This window comes from Protopterus annectens, chromosome 16.part0 (assembly GCF_019279795.1).
Source record: "Protopterus annectens isolate FY-2018-M chromosome 16.part0, PAN1.0, whole genome shotgun sequence".
Taxonomy (NCBI): Eukaryota; Metazoa; Chordata; order Ceratodontiformes; family Protopteridae; genus Protopterus; species Protopterus annectens.
Genome location: NC_056750.1, coordinates 679,066,733 through 679,092,950, shown reverse-complemented (window position 1 = coordinate 679,092,950; position 26,218 = coordinate 679,066,733). Strand labels below are relative to the sequence as shown.

The following is a 26,218-nucleotide window of genomic DNA, read 5'->3' as shown; positions in this document are numbered from 1 at the left end:
GTTCTACTTTGGAAAAACTGAACGACATTTGAAACAACGTATTTATGAACATACGTACGCAATTTCTAGGGGAATAATGTCTAATGCCCTAGCAAAACACATCTCAGAAAATAGTAACCACAGTTTTTTGTTTAATGTGGTACAGAAAATAAAAATCAATCCCAGGGGTGGACCATGGCACTTAAAACTAGAAGAATGTGAGTTGCTATGGCAACTCAAAACAAACACGTATACCTACCCTGGGATTAATGAGACATGTTCAATTAAATGTTTATTAAAACAAAGAGCCCTTGTAAGGTAAACAATTTTTAATAAATAATTTTTAATAAATAATTTACAATTTAATAACTTTCTTAAAATAAGAAAAAATATCAGTATATTTTAAGAGCTAAAGACAATGAGTTATATTAGACACATGACTACATTATCTAAGTGCATTTTAGAAAGCTATGTTTAATAGGTAGACATGGTTTATGTTGGTTAGGGAAATACATATGAATATAAACATAAATCAATGAAAATGTTTAAAATTTAGTAAGTTTGGTGACTCGCTGTGTTTCAAAATGTTGGTATAATTTAAAGTGCTTCAAAGTATACAAAAAATGTCAAATTTGTTTTTAAAAAAAGTTTTTTATAACATCTAAGAACTAAAGAATCACAATTAATTTGGGTTTCTTATTGTAATAAATTTATTATATTATAGTACTTGTTTTTTAAAACGGTATTAAAAATATGGTATTGGTTTTAATTAGGGCTGAAAGCAACCAGTTGATTAATTGTTTTAATTGGTTAATTTAACTTGATTAAATAATTGTGTTATTTGTCGTGAATATTTATACCCTGGATGTAGGTGTAATAACTTGTCTGAAGAAGTGTATGTATAACATTACACGAAAGCACTAACAAGTTCATAGTAAAGTTATCTTGGATTCTACATTGGCTTCTGTGTTTCGTTGGACTCACCTTTTTGTTTTGTCTGTTTGTTTATGTACCACATAACTGTGGTGTTGTCTGTCCTTATTAGTAGTTGTCCTGGATGCAAGAGGTCCTTGAAGGCTGTCAGTGTATTTTGCACAGCTAGCATCTCCTTTTGGTTGATGTGTAGATGCATTTGTTTTGCAGACCATTTGCCCTGTATGCACTTGTCCTGCAATGTGTGCTCCCCAGGCGTAGTCTGAAGAATCTGTTGTCATAGTTTGGTTTGCTGGAGGTAAGACAAAAGGAAGACCCTTGTTTATTTGACATGCTTGAGCCCTCCATAGGAACTCTTTTTGAAGGCAGAGAATGAGAGGTATACTTGTTTCGAGGCTGTGCCTGTGTTGAGTCCATACACTTTTCAGATACCATTGTAATTTCCTCATATGCAGCTTTGCATGTGGAATTAGTTGAATGCAGGATGCCATGAACCCCAATGCCTGCAGGATTTTCTTTGCAGTGAGCTGGGTAAAAGTTGCCATCTTTTTGAAGTATTGAGTCAGTTGTTTTTGTTTGTCTGGCGTGAGATAAGCCATCTGGGCCATTGCATTTAAGCTGGCACCCAGGAATATTATGTCTTGTGAGGGTATTAGCTTTGACTTCTTTTTGTTTCCTGTGTACCTTAGGCAACTTAGCAGCTTTGTTACAAATGCCAGATGCTGTAATAGAATGGCCTTGCTGTCCGCTTTGATCAGGCAGTTGACCAGATATGGATAAATTTGTATTCCTCGTTGTCTGCAGTATACAATTACTGATGCCAGGCATTTCGTAAATACTCTGGGCGCAGTAGATAAGCCAAAGGGCAATGCAGAGAATTGACAATGCGTTGTACCTGCCAAAAATCTGAGGTATCTTCTGCAGTCTTATCTGATAGGGACATGCAGGTATGCCTTTTTGAGGTCCAATGTTACCAGCCAAGACTCCTTGCCCAGCATGGGAAGAAGCTGCTGTAGTGTGAGCATTTTGAATTTGGGTACCTCCAGGTATGTGTTTAGAATTGAGAGGTCTAAAATGGGTCTCCAGGCTTTGTCCTTTGTTGGTACTAGAAATAGTCTTGAGTAAAAACCTTGACCTTGCTCCTTTGTAGGTACCTTTTGAATTGTTTTCATATCCATGAGAGCTGAAATTTGCGTTTGTGCCTCTGCCCATTGGTTTGGAGGCAGATGTGGCATGCCTCTCATCTGTGGTAAAGTGTGAAAATGAAATCTGTAGCCTCGGGTAATAATATCCAGAACCCATTTGTCCTTTGTTATGATGCACCAATTTTGTGGAAATAGAGCCAGTTTTCCTCCCAAAGGTGCTGCCAGGGCAATTTTGCTTGGCAGGCGAAGAGGGAAGTCATTGTGCTTGTTTCCAGGAGGGTTGAGATCTTTCGTCTCCACCTCTTTGAGTTGTAGTATGCCATTGTCTAGGCCTGAAAGAACCTTGTAGCTGGCCTCTGCCCCTTGGGCATCTGTACCTACTCCTTTGGGGTCTGTCTGATGCAGGAAAGGACCAGTTTTTTTGATGGCCAGTTTCTGCTGAAACGAGGAGGTTGTACCTGTAAAAAATCTTTAACTGTCTGCATAGATTTTGCCTTTTCTTCCATTTTCTTTAAAACTTCCTCTGCTTTGACACCAAATAACACATCTTTCTGCAATGGAGTATCCAATAACTTTGCTTTGACATGTTCTGGTAAGGCTTGCTCTTTTAGCCAAGCACGTCTACGTATTACAGATCCTGTGACAGCTGCACTACATGAGGCTTGCAATGAATCAAAACCACACTGTAAGGTATGCTTTCCCACCTGTTCTGCTGCATGCAGCAAATCCTGCATCTCTTTGAAATCAGGTTGATCTGTCTGAGGGATCATTTTCTGTTTTAACTGTGTAATCTAGTACTGCTGGTATTTTAGCATGTGGAATTTGCAGTTTAATGCCCTCATGGTCAAAGTGGCAGATGTATACACTTTCTTCCCCCATCTTTCTAATGCTCTGGAATCTCTTTCAGAAGGTAGTGGATTCTTAGCAGTAGAGGCCTTTACCCCTTTGGGACCCTGGGAAATGGTTTTGGGGTCTGCAACAGGGCTTTTATATAGAAACTTATGAGAATCAGGAACTCGGTAGTATCTGTCTGGTTTAGCTGGTGCAGGAGGTAAGGAATCTGGGTTTAGACTAGATTCAGTGTAAACATCATCCAAAATGTCTAAAACTGGAGGAATTGCAAGGGGTCTATGCTGTGGGAGAAGAAGGAACTCACACAGTCTTTTCTTAGAGTCAGAGTAATCTTGGCCTTCCTAGTGGAAGTGTTCCCTCATGGTGTGTAAAGTTTCCCCAAAGAGTAGTCTTCAGGGGGGAGACAGAGGGAATGGACTCTTCAGCATCTGAGTCTTCATAAGGAGGGAAGGAATAATCCTGGTCCTCAGAGTTAGCTGAGGAAATGGATGCTTGGTCAGAGGAAGGATAATCTTCCTCCAGTCTAGGCCTTTTGTCAGGAGGGGGTTAATTAACTCCTCAGCCATCTTAAGCATCTGTTTTTTAGGCATAGGGGCCTCTGGGGGGAACTGTGGACCCAGTTTCCTAACTTTTAAGGGGGTTTTAAGTTTAGCATAAGACTTAATAGAGGTAATTGTCGGTTTGAAGACACCTTCAGAAACCGAAGGCCTGTCCAAAATCTCCGGATCACCGTCAGGGTTGGCGTCCGAGGGGTGAGATGGAACAGACTCCTGAGGCCCAGCTGATTCGGTCTGGGAGTCCGTCAGAATTTCTAAATCAGCGGTAGTCAGGGGCTGCGTAGGCGCCTCGCTGAAAACCGGAGAACCGGCGGTAGGCCTTGCTGAGGCCTCGGTATCTGGTTTTGGCCTTGGTTGCCTGTCCTTATCCTTGCATTTTTTAATCATTGTTGATGTCGGTTGTTCCGACGACATGCTATAATTAAATTTTCTGCCAAAATAATGTCGGGCGAAATCTGCCCGACGCTTGATTGTACTTTTGTTGAACCTAGCACAAAACCGACAACCAGAGACGTCGTGGTCTGGGCCTAGGCAAGGAACACAATAAGAATGAAAATCCTTATGAGGTATTTGCTTCCCACAAGAAATGCAATTATTAACTTTGTCTGACATTGGTCTGAGGCAAGAAAAGTTTCCCCAATGGGGTACTTAGCTTTAAAGAAGACTTCGGGCTGAAATTCGATTTTAAAATCTCAGGAGCTAGCCGACCGGCACTTGCGAACTGCTTCTGCTTCGGGCACCGCGCGGCAAGAAAGACTGAAGAAAATGGCATTGGCTGCTTCTTTTATCCCCCTGTCACACTGACGTCAGGGAAGAAGTGACGACAACCGACGCCGGACCAAGACTTTGGGATTCGGCCGACTGCGGGACTGCCTGACGGCAGGATAACCCAAGTGTGATGACTGCAGCAGTATAACACAATGAACATCTTGCTGTACTGTCTAACTTGAAGTAGTCTACCAAACTATCTGTTTTGCATTGTGAGGTGAACATCTTCTGCATCATATTGATGTCCATAGACAGCTTACTTCTTAAGTGTACAGAAGCAAATCTTTTCACAGAAATGACAAATGGTCTGTTTCATTTGCCAAGCCCAAATTTGTTAAGAAGGATCCATATCTCATCCTTTCCTTGTTGTTAAACTAGCTGAACCGAACTTTATTGTTACTACCTTATTCCTTAATGCCACTCTTGTTGACATGTGTAACTGTAACTTGGTATTGTCTTACCATTTTTGTGACTCACTACAAACTGGATATTACTTCCAGGTCTTTCATAACCACTGTTGTCCATGATATGTTTCCATGAAAGTGGTCACCCAGGAGGTTTAACTAGGGGCATTTCCCTCCTAGCTGCAGATGATGAACCTCTCCTTATCAGACAGAAATGTTCTGGACTTACAATAATGACAGATCTGTTAAAAGCCCATTTTCTGCAACATACCTTCCACCATCTGCTACCTTTGGTGTTTCTAATTTGGAGCATCATCTACTTTGTCTTTTTTCTGTTTTCTTGTTCCTTCACTAACCATTATAACAAAAAGAACCAGTGTGTGTGACATGTAGTGCATGATGGGAAGTGGAAGAGTACCTGGTTGCAGGGCAAAGCTTTATCTGTCTAGTAGTCCTTGTGCCGGAGGTATCAGTCCCATTGGTTAGTTAAGATGGACCTTCATCTTACAGATTTATAATTACAGAAATTTCATATACTAACTCAGGTCAGTTTACCAAGGAGTAGAAAGAATATGCCATTTAGCATGAAACCAAGTACCTAATGTTGTAGAGTTGGAGTCAGCATGGTAAGTTAATTGGGTCAATCCCCCCGCTCAAAAAGAAAGTTTGTGCTATATTACCAAATGCATTTATAAGTGATGACCTAGGGATCTTCTGTTTGAGTAATATAGTGTGTGCTCACAGAGCTGTAGCTTGGAGAAATGATGCCAAGGGCAAGCCATTCCCCAAATTGGCACCCCCCAAAACCAGTGGGGGGGACGGACTTCCAGTTCTAGGTAGAGTTGCTAGGCTGTTCATACCTCTACAAAATCCAAACTGTTGCTTATTGCTCTACACACAAACAACAATGGAATTAATACCATTTAAGCAGCAACAAAGCTACTTAAATGACTACCACCAATTACATTGCTGACAAAAATGAACTGATCAGCACATCTGTTTACATCTTTTACAGTGCCAATTGCACTTTCTAACAGCCTGTATCTGAGGCACCTGTGCTTTTCATCCCACCTGGCTCCAAGTGTTCACATTAAATATGTAATATTTGTTGTTAGTGGACTATAATTTTGATGATTCCCATTCATCATTCTGGGATTCAGAAGTTGATTACTTTTAGGTACAATAGTTTTTTGTTTCCTGTGTCATTTTTTAGTCCATTCCCTGCCTACCACCAGCCTTCCTGTGACCTGAGTGACTGATTTGTTCCTCATGGGTTAGAGCAGATCATGGAAAGTCAACATCCAGGCAGCCACCTGGGCTTTAAAATGCCCTTCCATCCCTCCCCTGTGGCAGCCTGAATGAAGTCCCATGATGTAGGTCCTGCTGGTGTGCATACCCTTCTTTGTACATACCTAGTGCCTACCTACATTGCAGACCTACTGCTTGGTGGATACTCATTCCTGGCTCTTATACTGCATTTGCTGTGACAACCAGCCTTCAAGGAGTGTCAACCTTGCTGTGGACTGAGCTGTCATCCCTCCTTCCAGGATGGTCAGGCTGGTGTCTGCTACTTATTCCCAATCTCCTCTGCTAATGCATTGAAGGACATGGTCACAAAAACATCCAGGACCATCTGGATAGTAGTCATGGCTTAATCTTACTGTACCACAACGAGGACATTAGTAAATTTGTTTTACATTTGTTTATCAGGAAAGTCCGACTGGACACATGTCCATTTACAGCGGAGGCCCGGGGAGAAAAGCTCCACATTCAGTACAGAAAAACAAATAGTTGAACAATATGATAACACTATGATCGTCTATACAGAATCAAAAAATTGACAATAGATAAAAATACAACTTTCGATACAAAAATAAAATTTGACACTAGATAAAAAATACAACTTTCGATACAGAACCAGAAATTGACACTAGATAAGCATTATTACTGACTATAGAGACAGAGACTTCTTATAGAAATTAACGAGTGTAAGTTTAGCATGAGCTAGTATAAATATTAAAAACTTGAGTAGAAAATAGGAATCCATCAAAGAAGTTTAGAATGGTGACCTTAAAGGCTGCGCTGCCTTTCATAGCACAGAATGCATTCATAGGAACTAAGACATGACTGATGCATACCTTTATATTATTATAAGGCCTTTTCAATGAAATGTCTGAGGTTTTAGTAGCATATTTCCCTGTCCTATTTGTCCCTCCACTGTTTGGTCTATGGACAGACAAATATTTATAAAATATTTAGCTCTATTGTTTTTAATTATTTTTTTTTTTAAACTGGCTTTGTGGCTCTGTCTCTCTGTGGTCTGTCATGTTCCTCAACTACTTAGCTCTCATGTACATCCACTGGGAACCAATTATTATGTAATACACAGCACTTCAGCACCCTGGATAGCTCACAGTGGTGAATAGGCAAGACAATGAAGATGAAAGCTCTCACATAACATTCTTTTAGTTTTCAGTTTTTAAGTAAAATACAACAGTATATGGGTTGGTTTTGCTGATTCCTTCTGCTATTTCTGCCTCAATAACAGAATCAGAGTGACTCAATAAAAAGCATTCTTTATTGAAGGAGTATTTTTTATTATATTTGAGGAAGAAACGGATAACCATATTCCCTTATCTGAATAACTCTTTTACTGTTACGCATATGCAACTGCTACTGCTACATTTGTGAGTTACAGAGGACACTTCCTGTACATGGGAATAAGGAAAAGAAAACACTATGCTGCAAAAATAACAAAGTCTCATTCCATCACAGAGAGTAACCTTCCTAGTTCAAGACTCAATGCAGATGAAAGTCTTCTTTTCTCAGGACAACTTTTTTTATTTTCTCCAAATCTTTTGGGTTGCTAATATCATGATGGGAATGGACCCCATTCCTAAGTTAAAGTATGATTAAAGTTCATGAAATTAGTATTGTTTCAGTGTTTGATGTCAGCCAGAAGTGCTCTTCACAGCACCAACAATGTGCCCAGTAATGACTCCTCCTGCAATTCATAAGGAGTTACATGAATTGGTAATGTATCTAAATATGATTCTAGATTATTTTTGTATAAGTCACACTGTTCCTACTACTATTGGAACTATTTTGGTATCTTTCTTCCACATTGCTCTCATTTCTGCCTACAAATCCTGATATTTTATGACTTTGTCTTTCTCTGTATGCAAGACACTGTAGACACTGGGTGTAGCAATTTCAATGATCAATGGTACATTTGTCTTCTTTTCATGGACCAATATATCTGTTATTTTCACAAAAATCCTTCGAACTGCTAGTAATGGGTGTTCCCATTTGATATAGACCATTTTCTATTATGCTTTGTGACTCATGTTTCCAGTGATTTCCAACTACTTCAGTATTATGTTTGCACAATACTCACTGCAGCAATCTTGCCACATTATTATGCCTTTCAGTACACAGTCATTCTGCCATTAGTATATCACAACCAGCAATGAGGTGTGCGACTCTTTCCAATTCTGTTTTTTACAAAACTTACATTTGTCTTTCTCCCACATGTTCAATGGATTTTGTAAACCATGGCAGCCAATATTATCCTTTCATCTTTTGGTTTGACTTCGCCTCTCCTTAACCATTCCTGCATTCGATCATGATCAACATGTGTTTCTTCCAGGAGTTTTCTATACTTGCAACTATATTTATGTATTTTCCACATTTCTTTCCTTCTTATTTGATCCTTTACCTTATTTTCTTTCTGTTTTTGGCACATTCAGTTGCTGCCTGATTTTTATCCACCACTGGCTTAATTTCCATTCCTGCTTGATGCCGATATGCTTGTGCTAGACTAAGCAAGGAAGTCACCTTAGATTTATTCTCCTCATGTTTCAAAACTTTCACTACATTTGAGTCTTGTAAGGTCACTCTATTATTAAGCAAATAGATTACCCACTCATCAGGCTGGACAAGAACAGAGTTATTATCAGCTGTCATTTGGGGGTGTCAGGATCACATACAATACAGGGGTCCTCAAGACCCTTTCCTGAGACAAACCTGACTACCACTTGGTCATTCTGGGAAGTAGCTGAATTAGCCTGAGGAGAGAAGAATAAGAGTCTTGTTTGTTTTGCAAGGGATGACCAGCATCTCATTCAAGGTTTTCCAAATACTTGCAAAAACCTTTACTGTGCCCATAGTACATGCACCTCACAAGACATCTGCAATAACTAGAAAGGCCATGGAATACCTCACTAGGAGGATTACTGGTCTCAAGCAGAGGCCATATGCAGACCATCTCAAAAAAACTCTAGCTGTACTCTGTCGCATATCGCCTACTCAGAGGCGACCTCTGCCTAACAAACAAAGCTATGTCTAATCAAGATCTGATGGACATGCTACACTGAAAGAAATCCGAATCTCTCCAAGCCACATGCTCCAGGGACTTAAACCTTGTCACCACAATAAACAGAACATGCTGGAGGGATAGATTCCTGTTCCAGAGACTTCCCATGCTCTGGAACAGGCTACTCCATTCATGTCAAGCAAAGTTCCTCATTAGCCCTCTTTAAGAGAAATCTTGACAATTGGATGGGAAACAGGAAATTCCCCCCCGGGGATCACTGCTGTGGCTCTGCTTGACAGGGGAACAGGAAAATAATTTTCTTGGGTGGCAAAATCCAGGGAACCTCATTTGGTTAGGCTTATAGGCCCTAGGGCTGATAGTCTAGTACATACCTATGAACCTAAGAAACAAACCAACTTAGCAAATTAACCAATCTCTAAAGAGGATCACATTATGGTACCCCGTCACATCAACAGTGGTCCCCATAACAAATTGCGGTACTTTTCCATTAAACCTCTACCACATCTTCGTGTGTTATAATGTTAAAAAAATAACTTGTATGCAGCAAACTTTTTATGTATTTCCACACTACATGCACCGTGATTGAGCATATAAGTCATGCTGCCTTTTCATATTTATAAAAGCGCTACAAAATTTATAAAATATTTGAAAATTTGAACCCAAAGCTGTCAAGTGGCACCTTTAGAGCACAGCTGCGGGTTAGCATACGATCCCAGCAGTGGCTTCACAGAAACGCTAAAAACATAACAAAAGAGGCAACTGACAAATTGGATCAACTAATTTCTGCACACCAGGTCATTTCAGTAAATTATTCTTGCTATTTTTCTCTTTAAAACAGATGGCCTCCTGCTCCATTAAAAATGCTAAGCTATTACCTGTAGCCAGAGGTACTTCTTCTGTGTGCCCTTCTTTCAGTTTTTTTGTTTTTTTGCAGTATTAACTCAGTTTCACTTTCCATTCTCCTACGTAATCTGCAGTTTCTATTCGTAAATCTGTTTATTTTGACTATCAAGTGCTTCTGGCATGCTTACAACATGATTACTTCATACCACTCAACCTCTTAGTGCATGAAATCTGGACAAAGCCTGACAAAATGGGGGACAAACATTCAACATTTGTCAGTCTTGTATCAATGAGTAAATACCGGCAAAACACAGCAGTGCCAGTAATGTGAAGACGTGGTAGGGGTTTAACAGAAAAGTACCCAAATTGCCCAATGTTGAGGTGCTCCTGCATCTAAAACATGTCTATGTATGTGTAGTTACAGAGGCTTGGTTTAAATATGAGGGAAGCATTCCCTCCATACCTAGGTTTTGTGCCAGCCATACCTTCAGGCTGATAAATCCTGCAGAAGTGTTTCCATATTTGCCAGGGCCCACATATCAGATCATGTATACTGATTACTAGAGACCCACAAATTAACCTTCTAGAAGTTCAGTTTACTATGAACAGGAAAAACTTCCACTTACAGCATTCTACAGCACTCCTCCATGAACTCAGATGATCATGGTACATTCCTGGAAAATTTAAAAGAAATTGCTATAAGTAACAACTTGATAATTTTAGGTTACTGTATTCTCCTCATCTCACTATCTTCTTTGCTTTACAGATGGGACATATAGTGACTTGTGAGAGTAAATGTTTAAAGGGAATATTTGCATGACATAACTACAAAAGTCTAAGAACTACCTTTAAATATATTCTCCATGATAACTCATCAGTGCCCTTTTAAAATGAGGTGGTGTTCTGATTTACCACTTGCACACAGCACAGAAAAGAAAGGTGTCAAAAATCGAACATTTATTTGCAAAGTGACAAAGTTTTACCTGCTTGTTTGCTTCTTCCTCTGTTTGCTCCATAGGGGGTTCAGTCGCCCGTGGTCGGGATTCATGATACACTTCTTGTGCTTGCTGAGATATCCATGGTGTGGCTTCTGTAATCTCAGACTCTTGGGAGGGTCTTAAATGTGTTCATTACAGGACATGCAGAGAAACGGAGCAGGGAGGAGAGAGAGAGAGTAAACTTTATTACTAGAATGTTGAAAAACAACCTGGATCATTGACTGAAGCAGCATCACTTACAAGCCATACAAAGCTTATGAATGTTTATCCAGTCTCATTAGAAATGAGCATCAGTTTGCATTCTTCTGTTACCTTAATTCTTACCAACTAGTGGGAATGCCTGATTATATAAAAATTACTAGAACTGCTTTCCCCCTACACTATACAGACTGTGAAGGTCTACTTGGACCACCTCTCATCATTCTGCGTGTTTTCCTACCCAGTGAATGTCTTACCACAGCCAAGATATTGCATTCCCTTTAGTGAACCAATATGCATTCTACACAAATGATTAGTCTTTCGGATTATATGAGCTCTTTCTTTGAAATTAAATTGTCATTACTTAAATGTAGTGCTACTCATGTCCCCAGTTAAAACTACATTATCGAATGTGTATCTTATAAATTCCTAATTCTATCACCATTCAAAATCAATCATCTTTTCTCTGGCAAACTTTTTAATTTTGTCCAATAGCCACACCTTCCAACTTCAGACTTTATTCTACTCCTCTCGTACATCTTTCTTGCTTTCAGTTTTAATAACTCTTCTGAGGTATGTGACACATTTATTTTTGGTACCCTTTGGACCTTTTCCTTTAGAGTAAAATTAAAAACTCTTATTATTCACTTATCTTATGACTTCTGAGAAAGATGTATGTCATTTATCCATATTCCAGACCACCGCCTCCTTAACTGTATCTCTCAAGATGGAATCACTAGAAATTTACAGAACCTACAGTGCAGACTTAGGATTATGTCTACTTGCTTTATGCTGGGAATGTCTTTTTGTATTATATTTATGAATTTAACCAGATATCTGTTCTTCTTTTATGTATTCATTTATTTTTCATATGGCAGTCAAGTGAATGCAATAGTCTGGGGACGCTTTTCAGGCATTACCTGGAACGGAGGTGCTACAGAAAGTAATAGCATTATAGTTTTAGTATCATGTGTACTAATAATGCACAAATATACTTACATAGTTGGCAGCATACAATTGGCATTTTGAATGGATAAACTATATTAGACTGGGGATAAGACAAATATCATTTATACTTTCTTAATTTCTAATGTGTATTTGATGAGGAACACCCACAAAAACTGTGTTGAAAGCTAACAGAGATAATCTTAAAAAGGACAGAAAGAAGAAATGAATACGGAAAAACAAACAGGAGGGGAGAATTACAAGGGATGGCTAGTTTGGGCTAAATATTGTGAAGAAGATGTTAATATTTGGTATTTGTAAATATGAATGACAACTCAACCGCAAAACTGCATGCTGTCATCTTTATCAGGTTTTATTTGCCAGAGTTTGCATTAGTCAACATAAGCTAGATGGCATGATAGACATCAGGGTTCCGATGGAGGCTAAACATGTCAATATTCCTAAAGATATATACAGTACACTCCCCCCCTTTTCAGAAGTCAAAGACTTCCTCAACTTTTTAAGTACAGTTATACACTAGAAAAGCTATCATCAATATATATATATATATATATATATATATATATATATATATATATATATATATATATATATATATATATGGGTTCCATACACTAGATCAAATTTTCACTAATTCGAAATAGTGCATGGAATGCTCAGTGCAGCAAAAGTTTAATCGAAAGTGCACTTATGCAAACTCCAGTACAATGAACGGGTGTTGTACTGAACTTCTGTGCAGTACACACGGACCTTAGGGTTAGGGCATGGGTCATAGTAAGGGGATAGCCCGTAGGGCTATCCCCTTACCATGACCCGTGCCCTAACCCTAAGGTCAATGACGACTGCAGTGCAGTGAAGGACATAGCAATGTCCTCCATTGTGGTGTGATAGTCACAAACCTTAGGGTTAGAGCATGCGTTAGGGTAAGGGGATAGCTTTACTAACTATCCCCTTTACCCTAACCCATGCCCTAACCCTAAGGTCCGTGACTATCGCACCATAGTGGAGGACATAGCTTGTTTTTTATGTCATCCACTGTGCTGCAGTGTTTTCGGTGAAGTGAACTTTCGCAGAAGTGAAGCTCAGTTATTGTGATTGATTGAGCTCAGAAGTGTGGGTTGATTTTGGTGCAAAAACACTGTTCTTTCTAGGGTGAGTGGAGTTAGCTGAGTTGGTTTGGAACACACTGTGATGGTTCCCAGTTGGAAGAGGACACAGTGGGCAGACACAAGATGTATTGGTGGAATTATATCTTTCTTCTTGCCTAGGAATGCTTATGATCTCACAGGATGAGCTGAAGATTATTGTGGTTGACAGGAAAGTCTTGTCTACCATGCTCATTTTACTACCACTTGACCTTCACCAGAGGCAAACATTTTAGAAAGTGGTTGGAAGGACCTTCAGCTCATTGGTTCACAGGCTATTACTAGGCCAATAGCTCAAGAGCCCTACAAGTCTAATCAGTTTTACCCATATTTTACCCAATTTTCTACCACTAGGGGAAAGAAAACAAGGGTCAGCAAGCAGGGTTTTGACAATTTGTACAGACTGCCTTTGTCCATAAAAGACATGGGCACAAACCCAAGAGTGAATTTGTGATTTTACATCTATTGGTCCAGATTGCACTTGCAGATGGTTAAGAGATGGCTGTGCTTCACGTGAATAGGAAGCCTATTCCAGTGCAAGGGCACATATGTCTTTCCAGCATGATCTATTCATGTCAAACATCAGGTTTAGATCTTTGAAGTTACTTTTGTGAATATGCAACATTTCCATCAGGGCTGGATCAGAGACTGCCTTGTAGGTCAGGCACAGATCACCCCTCATTAATTGGTAGGAAACTGAATACAGTGATAGGGCTTTTAATCAGTTCACTTATGACATGTTGTTTATACCCTGTATTTTTTTTTTGTGAAAAACCTATGAGAATGCTTCAGATGTTGCTGGTGACTGGCAAGGTACATGCCAAAGGGTGCACTGTATTCAATTATTAGTCTGATGAGGGCCAGGCACAGCAGATCTATGACATCATTAAATATGGATGCCATGTCCTTACTTATCTGCTGAGCTCAACACTGGGCCCACTTGTGGGGGTGCTATCAATGTTGTAATTTGCAGAGGTATTTGATTTCCCAAAGGGTATTATTATGCACTTCTTCACATTTAGTTTGAGGCCATGGCCCTGACACCAATCATTAGTCTGCATCAGACCTTTCTGTAGGATATCAACATCATTTGTTGGGTCAATGACTGACCCCATCTTGCAGTCATCAGCAAACTTGGTCAGCCAAAAGCCATCTACATTTGCCTTGAGATCTGAGAAGTATATCCTAAACAAGAGGGGACCCAGCACTGAGCACTGTGGTACTCCACTGGTGACTGGCCACTTGCTGGATGTGGATTCCGCTACTCTAACAGCATATCTCCTATACATGAACCATTTGGCTATTCATCTGGTGACATAGAGGTCTATTGCTTCATATTGAGAGTTTATCTATAATACCCAAGTGGGGTACTATGTCAAACACTTTGGCCAGGTCAAAGTAGGCAGTATGTACTGTCTTACTCTCATCCATGGCCTTTGTGACTTTCTCAAAGAAGTCCATGAGACTGAACAGGCAGGACCTGCCCTTAACAAAGCCAAACTTGTTTGGATCTAGAGTCTGGAGAGTTCCTATGTCATTGTTAATCAGGCCATAATTATCCTTTCCATAGCCTTGTATATGAGGCTAGTCAGACTTATGGGTTGGTGGTTTCCTGGGTCAGTTGATAATTCCTCTTTGTGCAAAGGAATGGTTGTTGCTGTTCTCCACTCTACTGGGACAAAGCCTTTTTGGAGAACTGTGGTTAAACAGAGATCTGAGTGGGTAGGCTAGGTCATGTTTCAAACTATTTAATAGGCACCCTGGGATTCCATCAGTGGCACTGATGCCATGTTTCTAGCTTTAGACAGTGCTGTGATGATCTGTTCTTTTGTAATAATAGGCAAAGGAATGGTAGGGGATATTTCATGGGATATGACCAGAGGTGATGAGAGGATGAAATTTGAGCTGAATGCATCAGTCAACAGGTTTGCTATTTCTTCTGGGTGAGTATAGGTAGGTGCCATCTACAGCCAACTTAGCACATTGTTGAGTATTTCCCTTAATATTCTGGACATAACTAAAAATGATTTGTGGTTACTCTTTGCTTGATAGGCTATTTCAGTCTCATATTTAGCTTTTGAATACTTGGCTTGTTCCCTGATTTGCCTGTTGAGACTAATGTTTACTTTTCTCTCTGCTGTGCACCCTCACAATTACTTCTAAACAGGAATTTATTCTTTCTGTTGTAAAGTCTATTTATGCCAGGGTCTACCAGGATTGCTCATTTTCCAGCTAGAGCTGTGTTTAGTTCAGTCAGGTACTGCCATTTCTATGCACTTGTTTAAGTGGTTGTACAGGGCATTTGTTTATACTTCTGCATAGGCTTCTCTGTTTATGGGGTTAGAGGGAGCTTTAAAATTACCTATGCTATCACTTAAAAATAGGTAATGTACCTTGGAAAAATTCTTTAGGGTTTTACTGCTTGATTGGAGTTCTACTGTTACATTTATTTCAAAGGAAGACGATTTATGATCTGATCTTACCACTGAGGACATTATGCCGGATGGGTAGTGTGAAATGCTTCCCCATGTTTGTGAATACTATATGAAGGATATTTGAGCCCCTAGTTGGAATGCTTCCCCGTGTTTGTGAGTACTATATGAAGGATATTTGAGCCCCTAGTTGGAATGCTTCCCCGTGTTTGTGAGTACTATATGAAGGATATTTGAGCCCCTAGTTGGAATGCTTCCCCGTGTTTGTGAGTACTATATGAAGGATATTTGAGCCCCTAGTTGGAATGCTTCCCTGTGTTTGTGAGTACTATATGAAGTATATTTGAGCCCCTAGTTGGAATGCTTCCCCGTGTTTGTGAGTACTATATGAAGGATATTTGAGCCCCTAGTTGGAATGCTTCCCTGTGTTTGTGAGTACTATATGAAGGATATTTGAGCCCCTAGTTGGAATGCTTCCCTCTTTTTTGTGAGTACTATATGAAGGATATTTGAGCCCCTAGTTGGAATGCTTCCCCGTGTTTGTGAGTACTATATGAAGGATATTTGAGCCCCTAGTTGGAATGCTTCCCTGTGTTTGTGAGTACTATATGAAGGATATTTGAGCCCCTAGTTGGAATGCTTCCCCGTGTTTGTGAGTACTATATGAAGGATATTTGGGCCCCTAGTTGGAATGCTTCCCCGTGTTTGTGAGTACTATATGAAGGATATTTGAGCCCCTAGTTGGAATGCTTCCCCGTGTTTGTGAGTACTATATGAAGGATATTTGAGCCCCTAGTTGGAATGCTTCCCCGTGTTTGTGAGTACTATATGAAGGATATTTGAGCCCCTAGTTGGAATGCTTCCCCGTGTTTGTGAGTACTATATGAAGGATATTTGAGCCCCTAGTTGGAATGCTTCCCCATGTTTGTGAATACTATATGAAGGATATTTGAGCCCCTAGTTGGAATGCTTCCCCGTGTTTGTGAGTACTATATGAAGGATATTTGAGCCCCTAGTTGGAATGCTTCCCCGTGTTTGTGAGTACTATATGAAGGATATTTGAGCCCCTAGTTGGAATGCTTCCCCGTGTTTGTGAGTACTATATGAAGGATATTTGAGCCCCTAGTTGGAATGCTTCCCCGTGTTTGTGAGTACTATATGAAGGATATTTGAATCCCTAGTTGGACTGCAGACAAGCTGTTCCAGAGCATTTGCACTGACAAAGTCCAAGAACCTCTGAATCTGCTGTTAGTGGTAACATAAGTTTTCCAGTTTATGGGGGGGCAGTTAAAATCAAGCATGAGTAATGTATTGATCTGAATGTTAAGTGATTCTATTAAATTCAGGTATGCAGAGTGATTTTCTTGGTTTATGACTGGGGAGCTGTAGCTAGTGGTGATATGGTTGGGAATTTTGCCAATGGTCAGATAGACATGGAGCTGCTAAACAAGTCATCCTACTTGACCGATCAGGTGGTGTGATTGTTTTTTTTATGCAAATTGAAACACCTCCTTTTATTTTTTCCTTTACAGAGGGTGGTCAGACTGTGTGATAGGCATTGTAGTCTTACACTGCTTGGGTGCTTTCTGCAGCTTTGATTCAGGTGTCTGTAACTGCATAGATGTCAGCATTCTGCAGGGTGAGGACAGCTTCCAGGGAGTGCAGTTTCTTCTTAAGACTTCTAGCAATGAGCAGTAGTACCTTTAGCTTGGCATTTGAAACATCTGTTACATTTGTGGGTCTGTTGGTTTGGCACTGCCTAAAAAAGGCACTATGGGGTGGCTAATGTTTTGGACAGTATTTGAAAGCCTAGAGGTAAGAGTGATCATGGACAAAGGGTGGAAGGTTTGCATAGTGGTTAAGGTGTTCACCTTATAAGCACAATGTACACAGTTTGGTTCTCACATGGGGTAATTGGCTAGGCTTAAAATGGCCCACATGGACAGTTAGTCTAGTATTAATCTATGAAAAAACATCTATGAATGAATGAATCTACAGGTGCAGACTATCTTTGACAAAGTAGGGTGTTCTGACAATCATGTCGTTCTAGGCTGACACACACTTGGTCCCCATGGAATGGCATCAAAAGCTAAGAAATTAGTGAAGTCAAATAATTTTCTGTTTATATTGTGGTATCATTCATAGTGAGGGTAGAATGCTGCTCAATGCAAGGCATATACCAGCCTACAACATGTATTCAGAGAGCCCCATTATGTCTCTCTTCATATAGTCCAGGAAGGTGTATCTCAGGCCATTCACACCCACATGGACAATGACTGAGTCATACTGGTACTTGTGACTGAGTGATCTGAGTGCCTGCATGATCTGTTGAATCTTGGTCCCTGATAGGCACCAGACTGTAACCCTCTCTTTAACCAACCTGGTGAGGGGGCATCCATGTGTCTGGCGATGGAGTCTCCTTTGACCAAGATGTCTGAATGTGTGGTGTTCTGCCTTAGTGATTTACTTGGGGAGACACCATGATGTGTATTTTTATGTGTAGTGGCTGTTGTTGACTGTTTTATTGCATGTGTTTCTGAGGGCAGTCTACAGTAGGCCTCTGAGGTTTTGGTAAGCTACTTGTGAGTACCTCTGCATATGTGGGTTTATGTGGAAATGATGTGCATGTGCTGACAACCTGTTTGTCATTTGATTTGTCAGTATGTGAGAATCATGTCTCAGTTTTCATAGTGTAACTACATATCTCATATGCTGTGTGTATTTGTTTCAGGATTAAGTGGTTGTCAGTGTACCAATCAATTGCTACATTGCATCGGGATGCCCATGTCCACCAGGCTGGCCACACAGATAGCAGGAAAGTGCCTATCCATGCTTTCAGGTTTTTTTACTATGGGTTTAACCAGGGAGAAGAGTGGTGAGATTTTACTGGACTGGGATGATAGCACATGGATTAAGAGTGAGAGCTACACTCGGTGTGAACTGCAGCTAAGCAACAAGGTGATGCTGCTCTGTATGCAACTCAAATGCTCCCAGAGCAGCAGGGAGACTGAGGAAGACTGCAGATATAGTTATTCATTAGGATTTTTAATTTGATAGCATTTGCATCTATATAGGGCAATTCTAACTGCCACTGCACAGACACAGCAGCATAGTGCAACACCAGAAAAATAAGTTTTACAACAGCAAGGCCTCCAGATCAATCAGGAGAACACAATACGCAGTCAGCTAGAACTTTCCAAATCAGATAGGCTTGCTACAGCACACTTCTGCTACAAGTGTGCAGTCAAAATACCCCTCAGTGTAAAAATATTGGTTTTAGTGTTCAAGTGCAGGGAAACCACACAATGTAGACACTACTGTCCTGTAAAAGTAGCAGACACCATCAAATTAAGTACTACAGCAGCAGTGGAATCATTTCAGCTTTGAAACTCTACTAAAGTGCAAGAAATGTAACAATAGTAAACAGATCATCTAGCCATTCTAGCAAATGCAAAAGATTCAGCAAATCTAATAGACATATCTCTTTTATTGGCTTATACTTCACAAATTTATCACAGTTATGTAATTGCAACATTATTTGCAGTCTTGGTTGTGCCTTGTACACCAGCTTCTTAAATATATTCTTTAATAGCTTATGGTCAGTTTCCACCAGCACTTTTCAAATACATGTATTCATGGAATTTTACACAAATACTAAGGCAATTGGCACAATTTTTATATGAACATATCTTTTCTGACAGTCAGTAAAGATTCTGGACCCATAAGCAACTGGTTTTATCTTGCATAATCACTGTACCATTTCTACCCTGGCAACAGTCTCCTTGTAAACAGACTAACATTTTCTCATCAAATAATACAGTGCAAGTACTTTTGACACTGTTTTAGAATTTCAGATTTATTTCCTTGCCGTGTACTCCAGTATCACCTCACATTTTATTCTAATAGCTCTCTTAATGACAAACACATTGCTGACATATTCAAAATAATTTTCAAAAGACACTAAATGATACCAAGAAATTTAATGAGAGGCCATTTACCATTTGTAGTATAGATTTTTACTTCTGCCCCAACTATTATTATCTGGTTTCAAGCCTTCAGACGATAAATCATGAGTCATTTATCTCTGCTCTTAATTTCATCACCAACCTTTTTTTTCCCTCATTTTCACAGATTTGTCATGGCTTCACATAACCTGCCATCAACAATCTTGGTTTAGAGCACAGTTCTACCTTCAATAGCCATGCATGACTATCACAGGGATTTTTCCATACAATCTATCCATGTCTCTTGGCTAAACATTTTCATTTCTTCTTGCCTGCTTCCTGTCTCTCCTAAATCATCTTCACCAAATCTCCACTCTTATTTCATCTCAAAGTTGTTTTGCCAGTCTTTACAAAGGACAGTATCTCATCATTAAATAAGAAAACAGAACTCTGGCACAAAAAGAAATAATTTTAAGCGCTTTTGTTCTTTATTCACAAGAACTTCCTCACAGTATCTCATCATTCTTTTCTTTAGTCTTACTCTATACCATTGTCATCAGTGATAATATAATCAAGTCCCTAACAGCTGTTTGAAACTTTTGGTACTGATGATATTCATCATTGGATTACTGTTTATGTTGCCTAATCTATATTGGATTATATCCCGCCAAGTATATGACAACCAGCCAGCTTCCAAAGTTGGATGCTTGGCATATACTTGCCATAAAGCTTTGGAAGCTGTCTGCAATCTTTCCCATGCTCTAACCACTGAACAATACAAGGATAGTGGTATAAATGATTGATGGTTGGCTACTGTTTCACCAAGGCTGGGTAGGTAAGTACCCTTCTGAGGAAAACCTTCCAGTTTATCAAAACTTCTGAGGAAAAGTTTACTTTATCTTTAGAAGAAAAACATATGCTTAGACAGGGAATAGTGTTTTTAGTGGTTGTCACTAAAAATTCACCTCACAGTTGTTAACTTTTGTTAGGTTTACTTGTCTGAGGAGAGGGAGAGGAATGTTTTTTAATCACATTTGTGTAAAAAAGATATACACCTTTTCTTGAAAAAAAATTAAACATAGGGGACAATATGAATACTCTAGGAAAGAAGATTTGGCCAATTCTAAAGTTTTGGTAGATAGCTCATTAGTTATGCCCTCCGCTTTCATGGTATGTTCAGGTGAGTTGGAACATGTGGCAATAAAGAGAGTAGAAAGTTACTGGGGAAAATTTGTTATAAAGGTTGACGTTGATCTAACTGATATTAGGTATAAGAAAAGAAACTTCAATCACAGAACAGATTTGAGTCTTGTGGTCATTGAAGGGTATAGCTCAAAGTATAACAGGCTTACACCTTTACACTATTTCTTTCACTCCTAATTCTAAGAAGGTATTAAATGAGTCAGAAGCTGAACATGGTTCAGGTAATGTAAATAAACACTAATGTTTGATTCATTCTAGTAAAGAGGATGTTTTGAACACAAAGCCTGATGGAAAATCTGTCTTTTTCTTTAACTGGTAGTATTTCATATAATTCTTGCTCTGATGATGTTAATAATTATATTAGTGGGCAGAATCGAAGGATGCTAAGAAATGTCATGGGTAAAAAAGATTAAAAGAAGATCTTTATGAGGGTTAATTAGTGTAGATCAACATATTAATAGACACAGTGAATAGTCTAGTTTTATTTCTATAACATATAATAGTGGAAAAGTCTGTTACTCAGCTACTGGCAAATGGGGAATCACATGTCAAATTAATTTCTAGTCAAATATCATCATTGAACAGAGAGTATATTGCAGTTTCCTCTTTACCAGGGTTGAAGTTAATTGATTATTTAGATTTGTTACTAAGGTTAACTAGGGTTAAACTGACCTATAATACATTTAGTTTATAGAAATGTACTGATGAATAAAGTATACACAATCACATAAGATGAAAATCGCCATTCTTGATATAATTAATTATTTTGAAACTTTAAATCTAGAATTTGCATTATGAGAAATCCTTATTAGCATGTGTTGGTCAGATTACCAATGTTTGAAAGCAAAATTATTTAATAATTGGCCAAGACAACTGAAATTTGTTTACAATATTAAACTAATAAAAAATTAGGAAAACTATGCCTATGATTTAGAAAGACTTTCAAGGGATGGCATTCATCTTAATTATTATGAATCTAAGATTCTGTCAGGCTTGTTTAGGAATTGTGTTGAACATGTTTTCAGGGCATCACATGAGTGGACCCATTTCTGCAACAGAAGCAGGAAATTTAATAGATGTTTAAAATATTTTTGTTGTAATGCACAAATCTTGGGGAACAAAGGAAGTGAGTTCAAATTTATTGTACTTTCTAAATGACAGGAATTTAGTGTTCTTATTGAGACATGGAATTCATCTGACTTAAAAATAGCAGGCTATACATATCTATATGCTTATGAACACACAAGAGAGGTGCAGGTATAACTGTGGGTAAGGAATTCAATTTCTTGTAAACATGTAAAGACTATTGCTGAGCTAGTTTGTGTAATAATCCAAGCTTATGGAATATCGTTGTATTATCCTAGAACATTGATCCTTTACCATATAACTAAAATGGATTTATATAGTCATTGTGATTATCTGTCTACACTGAACATGAATTTAGATTTTAGAAATCTGGTACTGATAGGTGACTTTAATTATGCTACCATTGACTGGCAAATAAACGAAAGAGGAAATAATTGTGAAAAAAATTGAAATTTTTGAGTACCATAATATTACACAAGTGAGTTCAGAACCAACACAAGTTAGTAACTTCCTAGATTTGCTAGGTACAAATAATCCAGTTTTAATTGAAAATGTTTCTCCTCATTTAGGATTATCTGATCATTTGTCTTTCTTATTTAAAATAGTTGCCAAGGGTAAACCAGGAGTATGAACCAGATATTATAATTATGGTCTAATTGATAATTATCAGTTAAATAATAATCTGCTATCTTTGGATTGGGTAGATATGAATAACAGTACAGCTGGGACAACTTAGAACAGTAAAATCAAAAAATAAAATTTCCAGTATTGTGGAATTAGAATCTGAACAGATTATCTAATAGGAAAAAGAGGGCTTCTTGTATTTGTTATACATTTCCAAAAACATTTAATAAAAATAAGTTAAGACTGAAAAGTTAGAAACTATGGTTAAATATAAGAGAAAAAATATATATATGAACTTTTGTTAGGAAATGATCACACAAACACCAAAAATATTTATAAATACATTGATCATGACAGAAATTAAAGCGATCATATTAATTCCATTTTTGTAGAGGGGTTAATGATTAGTGATCATGATTTAATTTGATAGCTAATAAATTTAATGAATATTTTACTGTTTTGGCACTGATATGAGTGACTGTTATTCTCAGTCAATGGAAAAGACAAAATGTCCCAATATTACTGAAGAGACATTATTAAGAGCCGTAAAAATTAAATCTGGTGCACTGTATGTACCAGATTGTATTCCTGTTTTTTTTTCAGTTAATATAAAGGATTATTTAGTGAATATATTAACTAGAATATTAAATTATATGATCTATGATGGATATGTACTACATTTTTGTAAGAAGTCATTAGTTACTCCATTTTTTTAAAATTTGGAGATAAGATGGCTGTACAAAATTATCATTCAGTAAGTCTAATACTAATATCATGCAATTGGTTTTAGAGATGTATTGTTTGAAATTTTTCAACATTTTTTTTGAAAGGCTGTTTTACACACACTAATTTGTTAAGATTACATCTATGGGGCTATGGAGATGGGAATTAGCACATGTATAATCTATTTAGATTTAAGCAAAGTTTTTAACTTACTATTATTCCACACTAAAGACTTGGCACTGAAACAGTGTAATGTTAACGTTAATCAATATTGTGTAGGTGGATTAATCATTAGCTTGGGGGCATAACCCAAGAGTAGTGATTCAACAAAAAAAAATTGGAAACCGCATTGGTGAGATCAGGGATATGTGCTTTTGTTGTTTAATATGGTATCTGATGTAAATCTTTATTCACTCCTTACTGTTAGGACTTTGGTTCTGTCCTCGGTACCGACATGGCCATTTCCAAGCTCGTGTCAGCCAAAAACTCTCAGCTAAGACCTACCCATAATGCCCCTCTCATAGTTTCTCCAGATCTTGTTTGCCGCATTCCTCGTCAGACGTCCCTAGCCATCTCTCTCAAAGCTATTTGGAAAATTGTGATTTTTGACAGTTTCTCTTCAAAATTTCTTGTTTTTTAGTCAGTTTAGCCTTTTCTCACTATCCCCTATAACCTACCTCTACTTCCTACCCTTTTCCTTTGGTAATTAAATTTCTACCATCATTGGTACTGTCCCTCTCTCCTGCCTTTTGTAGGCCCTTTGTTTATCACTTGTGGTATTTTTTTTAAATACCATTGTTGGTATGCTTTCCCTTTTTCTCTCCCTTTTATTGTTTTTCTATTAGGGTAGCTTTGTTGCCTGTATTAAGTCAGACAAAGTTAAGTTGGGGTTTAAACAGTGTGACAAGTGTGGGTGTAAGATGCCCAACTTGGACAGACATGCTCTTTGCATCTTCTGTTTGGGCGTGGACCATATTAAAGCTGATTGTGACATTTGTGCTAGTTTTAGTAATCGCACTCTAGCAGAAGGTAAGAGTAAGCTTATTTTAAAAGGTTTAATTAAAACACCATTTTTGAGGCTCTATCTGGATCAGAGGTCTCACCCCCTTCAAAGACCAAAAAACATAAGGAAAAACAGAGTCACTCTGTTCCTACATCTCTGTCAGTTATGGAACCGAGTCAGCTCCGTGCTTCTCTGGCGCCCTCGGTGCAGACCTCTTTGGCACCAGACCCTCTCTCTCCTCCCTCTGTGCCATCTATGATGTTGACTCCTATTTTGGATCCAGCCACAGCACCACTGGCTTCTGTGCCGTCCTTGGTTCCGACATTGGCTCCTATGACTGTACCTGCTTCGGCACCATCACCAACCACTGTGCCAACAGCTTCTTCAGCTCCACAAATTATGACCTCGGCTCCTAAAGCCGAATATCTGCCAAGAACCAGATACTCTCCAAAGTATGACCCTTTTTTGGGGCACAGGTTTAGCCCTTTTCTTGAAAGACCTGATTCTCCTTCAGCAGCCTCCTTTAGATCCACCAGGAGTTTTTCTGAACTAGATCTAATGCGGGATGTGGACCAGCTTCTGGCAGCTAGGGAATTTCCCACTCCAACTAGACCTTCCATCCCTCTTGGCTCGGAATCCTTCACAGCATATTCTCCTGCTTATCCTCCTCCGGCCTTTACCCAGGTTCCAGAGATCTCGGTACTGATGTCCACCCTGGTGCATACCATCTCAGCTCCGACTGTGTTTTTTTCCTTGTTGGCACCAACCACACTGCTGCATCAGCTCTGGTGGAACCGGTGCTCTCTTGGAGCAGTGCTTGGACCATCGGCACCTTGGTATTTAGCCTGGCACCTACATTTTTGCTGGCACCATCTATATCCACACCTCCAACAGCTTCCAGTCCTCTCACAACTCCTCAGCTGGAGGTGGGCTCCTTAGGGTGGGGTGTGACCCCAGTTCCAAGGTTGTCCTTCTCAGTTCTGAAATCCCATTCCTCCTTGGGCGGGCCTGCTTTCCAGGTGATGGAGAGGGTCCTTGCCTCCCCAGGCTCGCATCAGCATCAATGACATCAGCATCAGAACCCCCCACAGCATGCAGCTGTCCCAATCCCCCACTTCAGGATCCTGGGCACGTGAGCTACAAGACCCCCCCCCCTTTGAAGGGAACCCCTTCTCCGGAGTCCTCCTCAGAAGATCACACTAGGGAGCCACCTCTGAAGAAATGGTGCAAGAGGAAGCACCTTGATTCCCTGGAGGAATCTAAAACTGAAGACACCGATTGTGATGAGGGGGAAGGATCCCCATGGTCTCCCCCAGACGTTCTCAAAATCCTCAAGCAGTGGGGGAGACTGGAAGTCCTCTAACCTTTTTTCTGAGGAATCGGTGTTCTTGCAGGCCTTTTGTGCCCAGCCATCTACTTCCTGCGTGACCTCACCTGTAGATGAGCTTGTTAAGCTCATCGTGCAGCATGCCTGGAAGGCTCCAGACAAAATAGAACCAGTCCCCCAGAGGCTGGACAAAATTCTATCCACACCTGAAGACCAGCCCCACTGGTCCAAGCAGTTGACAGTTGATTCCATGGTCATGGTGGCGACCACCAAGTGTGAACTGCAGAAGATAGTTCCACTGTCCATCCTCCAAACAGGGAGTCTCGGACCATGGACAGACTAGGGAAGTGGAACTATGCTTCACCGACCTTTACCATTCAGTCACTGAACTATCTGGCACACTTCACTCACCTCCAAAGAGACGTAATATCTGAAATGTCCTCCTCTTTGGTGGGGGTACTGCCAAATGAGGTGCGTGACACTGTCACCTCACAGCTAGCTACCCTTGAATCCATCTCAAACTCCTCGATGCATTTGATATCTCACACCACCGAGAGGGCAGCTCGAGCTGCCGCATCAGGCATTGTCATGAGACATAATGCTTGGATGCAGTTGTGTGATTTCGCAGACCACATTAAATCTTCCTTCATCAATGTGCCTGTTGACAAATCTGCACTTTTTGGTCTCAAAGTACAAGACACACTTGCACAAAGTGAGAAAGATGGAAAGACCTTGTCTGCTGTGGGCATACG

General features: G+C 39.5%; 1 protein-coding gene across 1 annotated transcript in view; it reads right to left on the bottom strand.

Moving 5' to 3' along the window:
• CACNA1B (calcium voltage-gated channel subunit alpha1 B) overlaps positions 1 to 26,218 on the bottom strand; it is a 3,578,581-nt gene that overhangs the window by 331,039 nt on the left and 3,221,324 nt on the right. Inside the window, exon 45 of the mRNA XM_044058770.1 lies at positions 10,801 to 10,933. Coding sequence (XP_043914705.1) covers positions 10,801 to 10,933 — 133 coding nt within the window. The remainder of the gene's footprint in view (positions 1 to 10,800; positions 10,934 to 26,218) is intronic.